Source organism: Nestor notabilis, unplaced genomic scaffold (assembly GCF_000696875.1).
Source record: "Nestor notabilis isolate BGI_N333 unplaced genomic scaffold, ASM69687v1 scaffold32236, whole genome shotgun sequence".
Lineage (NCBI taxonomy): Eukaryota > Metazoa > Chordata > Aves > Psittaciformes > Psittacidae > Nestor > Nestor notabilis.
In genome coordinates this window covers 10,758-16,820 of record NW_009931984.1, presented here as the reverse complement: position 1 = coordinate 16,820, position 6,063 = coordinate 10,758, and the positions used below count along the sequence as shown (strand labels likewise).

Here is a 6,063-nt window from a genome sequence, read left to right as displayed (position 1 = left end):
AAAGTGATATTTAGAATTACTTACTGCCTAATTGTAACTAATTTCAAAAATAAATAGATGAAAATAATATTCTTTTTAGTTATTACATACCAGCATTCCTGGATTCTAGGATAAAAAATTACTAGGATATGTAGACTGAACAGAAAGTTTAGATAACACGAAATGAAAGTGATGCCACTGAGGGAAAATGTGTAACCTACATAACAGAAAAAATACTATAGGAAAAAGATTCATCATCTTCTCTACAAAGCCTGGAATGCAACTCTGTGAATGTACATACCCATTTGACACCCCACATTCCAGAACTCTTGAGGATTATAATTTGAAGAGGTTGCTCTTGTTCCTTTGGGATAGATTCTTGTAATGAATTTTGACGTATGTAAAACAAAATCTCTGGCTGAAAAACAGATTGATAAAACCTTGGTAAGAAAAACTTTGTTAATAGAAAGATCCTATTTGAATAAATAATAATAAAAATGTAATAATCTTATCCAGCATTTTTTTTTATTATTTTTTTTACACACAATGAGTATATCATATAAATGTATTTCTATTTTAGGACATTTATATGCATGGTAATGGTAGCGTATGGGCCACTGAGATATGGTTAAAATACTATTTTTAAACTTGAATGTTTTGTATATGTTTGAATCTGATATAGTATATCTGTGTATAGTGCAGTCTTTTGTTAAAGTTTCAATAACCAAGAAACATTACTTCATGGAAGTATTCTGTTTCTTCACCTCTTTGTTTGGTAAATGCATGATCTTTACACTAAAGCCCACTGTGTCTCCATGGAAAACTAAAAGACACAAAACAGGAAAGTGGTCAAAAAGCCCACTCATTCTTTAGTAGTTCTGTAGGAAAACAATCATCCCAAAATGATCATAATTTGTTTTGAGGTTTAAAAATAACTGAATAATCTCAAGACCATTGAACAGTGCATCTCTAAAAGACAATTGGTTCCTTCAAAATCTTCAGATGATGTTAACTATACAAGCGAGTTTTCTTACTCCTAGCAGTGTTCCTTCACACACAAGCATAAACTACACAGATGCGGAGAATTTCAGATTAGTTCTATGTACGCTATTCCTGTTTAGTAATTAAAAAGGAAGCTTTATATTTCCAGGGTCATCACTCTGATCCTTTCCATCCTGCTTTTATGTTCAGTAGATTGCTAGAGGGACTCTATGGTAATCTAAAAAAAGTCTACTTGTTTTTATGCCGTTCAGCACCTTTCATCTAATCAACCATCGAATCATCTCCACAAAGTGGTGGATGGCAGCTGGCTTGGCCTTAAATGAATGGGCCAGTGGCAGACTTCATTCAGTGATCTCTGTTCTTAACGCTCCCTTAAGGTCGCTGATAGACAGCTGGAGTTAAAACAGCAAAGGCTGCACTGTGTTGGCTGCACCAAATAGAGAAGCTCCACACAGGATGAGTTTTGAATAATCCGACATGATTGGTATGAAAGACATGGTCCAGTGGAGCAATCTGCCTGCTATGGGGTTTAATCATTCTCTCAATGCAGATTCTCTTATTCATATTTATCATCAAAGCCAGGATTACCACATGCCCAGCTCCAGTGAGTACTACAGTGAGTACTACAGACTGCACATGGGTGGTATGTGTGTGTGAAATGTATTCCACACACTTTCAAGTATTGACTGTAACATCTAAATTATTTGATGCAGAAAAAAATGAATCCAAAGGTATTCATACTTTTTGTATACTATGTTAATATTTGTTCTAATAAAACTACAAGAAATTAAAACTGATGCTCAATTTTCCTTACAAAACCAACTGAAACATAAAAATGCAGTGCAAATAATAGTTAGATATTTCTATAGCAATGTTATAAGGACAACCAAATAAAATTGGACAGCATGCATTTCACAAAAATTTAACCCAATGCCTAAGCAGTGAACCATAGTCATATTGTAACTTTTATCTGATTAAATCAAAAGAAATTACCTGAATGTTTTACAAATTTTCGTGCTCGAACCTCTCCAATTGAATTATTTTCATAGCACTTCTGATGATTTTGGGAGTGCTCAAAGCTCACAAACTTCTCAGATTTGGTATAAATCACAAGGTCCGACAATGCAAGGGCAATTTTCACCTTTTTCATCTGATAATCATAGTACAAAATAATGGAAGAATAAAAAAATCACAAAATACACATATGTCATTATTATTAATTACAATTAACAAGAAGGTATAATGGTGGACTGCAGGAAGAAATAGCTCACTTTATCCTTCATTATCAAGAACTGCGATCAGTGCTCTCCACGCATAGCTCCAGGAGGGCCTTGAGACCAATAAAGCAGTTGAGCAACCTTATTTTAGATCTATTACGTTATTGAGCATCTGGGACAAGCACAAGATTTGAAAGCAAAAAACATAGGTGGAGTTTAGATGTATTGTTTCCAAATATATTGCTCTAAGTAATTTTGAAGCCTACCTTTTAAATTTAGTCTCTATTTTAAGATAATATATTCCTTCTTTTGTAAAAAAAAGACTGGTACACATCTATGTGTTTTCTATATTCAATTGAGACAAAAATTACCTTTGCTTTTTTCCTAGGTGGGGCTGAAGATGTACCTTCACCTTTTCTTTTTGAGGAATCATGATGTGGGCAAAGAGGAGCTGTATCATCACTGTCATCTTCGTCATCGGATACATTTTCAGATTCAGAAACTTCCCCTGTCTCACCATGACTATCTAAATCTCTCCTGAGCATACTTTGCTCAAGTGTTCCAACTTTTTTGTTTTTTATTAGAATTTTGAATTTTAATGCCTGTAGAAAAGAGATTAAACAGTAGTAACTAGAATTATATACGCATTAACTGTAGGTTTCACATCTAGTTATTGTTTAACCCATACTCAAAGCTGTTTATTAAGTATAACAAAGTGAGGTAACACAATGAAGTGAAGATAAATATTGGTGGCAGAAGTCAAAAGCAAATAAAATAAACAGAATCTGGAGATCAAAGTGTACAACAGAAAGTGAATATCTAATCCCATGACAGGAAAAAAATCTATCCACCACACAGATAAACAAATGCTGAAACTGTGAGCAAGATTAAGGCAGGAAGTCAAGTATGTGCCAGAGGTGATGGTCAGATAAGACATAGGAGGTGTGGTTTTTTACTATGCATGAATTAATTTTTCTATATAGACTTATAGACATGTATCTGATATTAATTTGCTTTCTTTTTAGCAATCATTGCAGCAGCTGAAAACTTGTTACCCTATTCTATTAGTGCATTTGTGCACATCTGTCTAGCATACCAAATTAAAACTTTTATCATTATATTATTTTAGAGTGGACCCTCATGTTGATCTTACCTGGTCAAGGAAATTGACAAAGATGATTGATTGGTAATTTTTTGCCTAATCAGTCTCTCTGTTTTTAAATGGGCATGTTTCAATATCCACAATATAGAAGGGGGAGGGGAATCGTTAGATGTTGTTATTTCTAATAAGGTGGCTTTCATCTATGCACCTGAATCCTGAGGATAAATTTCACTTAGACTTATGAAGTAATATTCATAGTAAAACAGCTGTTAATGTAGCAGACATTCATCTCTACCTATGTATATAGGAACAGCCAGTGAGTAACAAGACTTGCTTAGGATCTTGGGTAAAGTGGTTTATAAAGATATTCTTAAAGTTTCATATACACTAGTGAAAAAGAAGGCTACACTGCTGGAAAGGTTACAGAAGTAAGGAACAAATACTTAGACATTAAATGAAAGATATATTTTAAGGTATCCATTAAGTAAATATGAAACACATGGGCGATAGAAACATGTATATATATATATACAAATCTTTATAATACAAAGTAGAGCTGTAGGCAGAGAAATAGGCATTCAATTTATTTACATTGCAGTCTCCATTGCTGATAATCCTCTTATCACTTCAGATCTTGTATTAGTAGTTTGACAGTGTGCCAGTGAAATGAGATATCCTATGCTTAATATCTATCAATCAGTGCCATGCTAGTGTAAGATTTGATTAGTCTGCACTGGTGATTCAGAATAAGGATGCCCTTTAACATTTCCTTCATTTCTTATTGAAGCACTCATTTTTTTTCTGTAATATTTTTAGAAGAGTTTTAATATGAGTAATGGTACTCATATTTCTAAAGAGCTCTTTTGCATCTTCACATTTCCCAATATTTAAAAGCAATTCTATCCATTTTTGGTCTCGTAATTTGTTATTCATAGGTAAGATTCAATTCTGCAATTCTATTTTTTTAAATACCTGGTATACAAGGGATGGAAAACTTTTCTATGGATATATTACTGCCTTCATTATGTAAACTTACTTTAAGCAAAAAAAGATCATAATCACTGTCATCATATTAAAATGGGCCATGATGTTTTAAGTCAGTTTCTAAAATTCTGTTTACAAACTGTTAGCAAAGATGTAAATACCTTAAAGTAGCAGAAATATTTTTTTTCTATAAAGATACCATGTTAAAATCTTTACAAGAACAGTTACAGTAAATACTCTAGCTAGAAGAAATTTTGCTATTTTTTAGCCAGAAGCAGATTGCAATAATAGTTAACCCAAATTACTGAAAGTGAACCATGAGCTGAAAAAAGTCATACCACAGACTTTAAGTCTGAGCTTCAAATAGCTCTTCACAAAAACTTTTAACAAATGTATAGTTACAAAATCAATGACTATGTGAAATGGCATCTGTTTGTATCTTTTAAGGAGATAATGAGCTGAAACTGAACATTCATTATGACTTTTTTTGTATTTTAAATATAAAATGCAAAATATTAAAAAATATATGAATACTATGTACTCACATATAAACTGTAAACATCCTAAAAAAAGAAAAGATTCAAAGATGTGAAACATCTTCCCTAGAGGATAATGGGACTCTAATGGTGGCATAAGCAAAAGCCTATACGTACAGTCAATGAGAACAAATATTTAAATAATTAAATGAACAATACTTATTTCTCATACTAAATAGGCATCCCAGTTAATGTGATGTATAACACAAATCAAAGCAGCTGAAGTAATACAGGACTCCAGGACAAATCATGAGTACTTTGGAATGAATCAGGCAAACCCACCTTCTGACCACTGCAATTAATGTAAAAAGGGACAAAATTCACTGCTCAGAAATGTATAGAACAAATCCTGGATTTGGGTCATCACTATTAAGAAGAGAATAATTTCCCCTATTTAGATTTAGCATGTTTTTCTCTATTCTCTCCTGTCTAGCTTGTAGCAGCTCGTAGGTGCTAGAATCAGAGAATCGTAGACTGGTTTGGGTAGGAAGGGACCTTAAGGATCATCTAGTTAGAGCCCCTCTTCCATGGGCAGGAATCTTGCTAAGTAACAAGGTTAAAATCAGTTTAAATTTTCACATAATTTTCTGTTTCAAGATTTAAATTACTGTCTTAAATACTGATATAAGGTAAAGATGAGACACATTCCATGAAGTCTACCATGGGGGAAGCTTTTCAGGAATTGACAAAATTTATCTTGACTATAACACGATGCTATCGTTAAGTACAACTGTTAAGAAACAAAACAAAACAAAACAAAACAAAACAAAACAAAACAAAACAAACAAAAAAACCCCAAACCAAACCAAACCAAAAAAACCAAAATACCCCACAACAGCATTCTTCAATTAGGGAGGAATAGAATCACACTTAGGAAAAGCGTGAATAGATCTCTTTGTGGCAACCTTATAAATCACAGTTACTGAGGTATTTGAAACCAATACTGTCAGTAATCTCTGAGCAGTAGTTAAATGGATATTAATTATATCAGAAATACCTTTTCATCTGTTTCATAACAAGTTTTCATATGACACAGTTATCTAGGAAGAAGTCCCCTACATTTAAAAATTCCGGTTCTTTGCTGTGCTCTGTAGTAGACACAGAATATGTGAGAGGATCTTCCTAATGTTCTTCCATTAAAAATACCAAAAAGCAAAATATGCCTAAAAGAGGAAATTGGAGCGGTGACACTGGCAGACTAATTTTCTGGATGAAGTGAAAACCTGACACAGTCCTGGGTAAA

General features: G+C 33.1%; 1 protein-coding gene across 1 annotated transcript in view; it reads right to left on the bottom strand.

The window, feature by feature from the left end:
- Nucleotides 1-280: 280 nt before the first annotated feature.
- LOC104407007 (1-phosphatidylinositol 4,5-bisphosphate phosphodiesterase zeta-1-like) overlaps nucleotides 281-6,063 on the bottom strand; it is a gene marked incomplete at both ends in the record, with an annotated part of 14,114 nt that continues 8,331 nt past the window's right edge. The window contains 3 exons of the mRNA XM_010016159.1: nucleotides 281-397; nucleotides 1,975-2,131; nucleotides 2,570-2,800. Coding sequence (XP_010014461.1) covers nucleotides 281-397; nucleotides 1,975-2,131; nucleotides 2,570-2,800 — 505 coding nt within the window. The remainder of the gene's footprint in view (nucleotides 398-1,974; nucleotides 2,132-2,569; nucleotides 2,801-6,063) is intronic.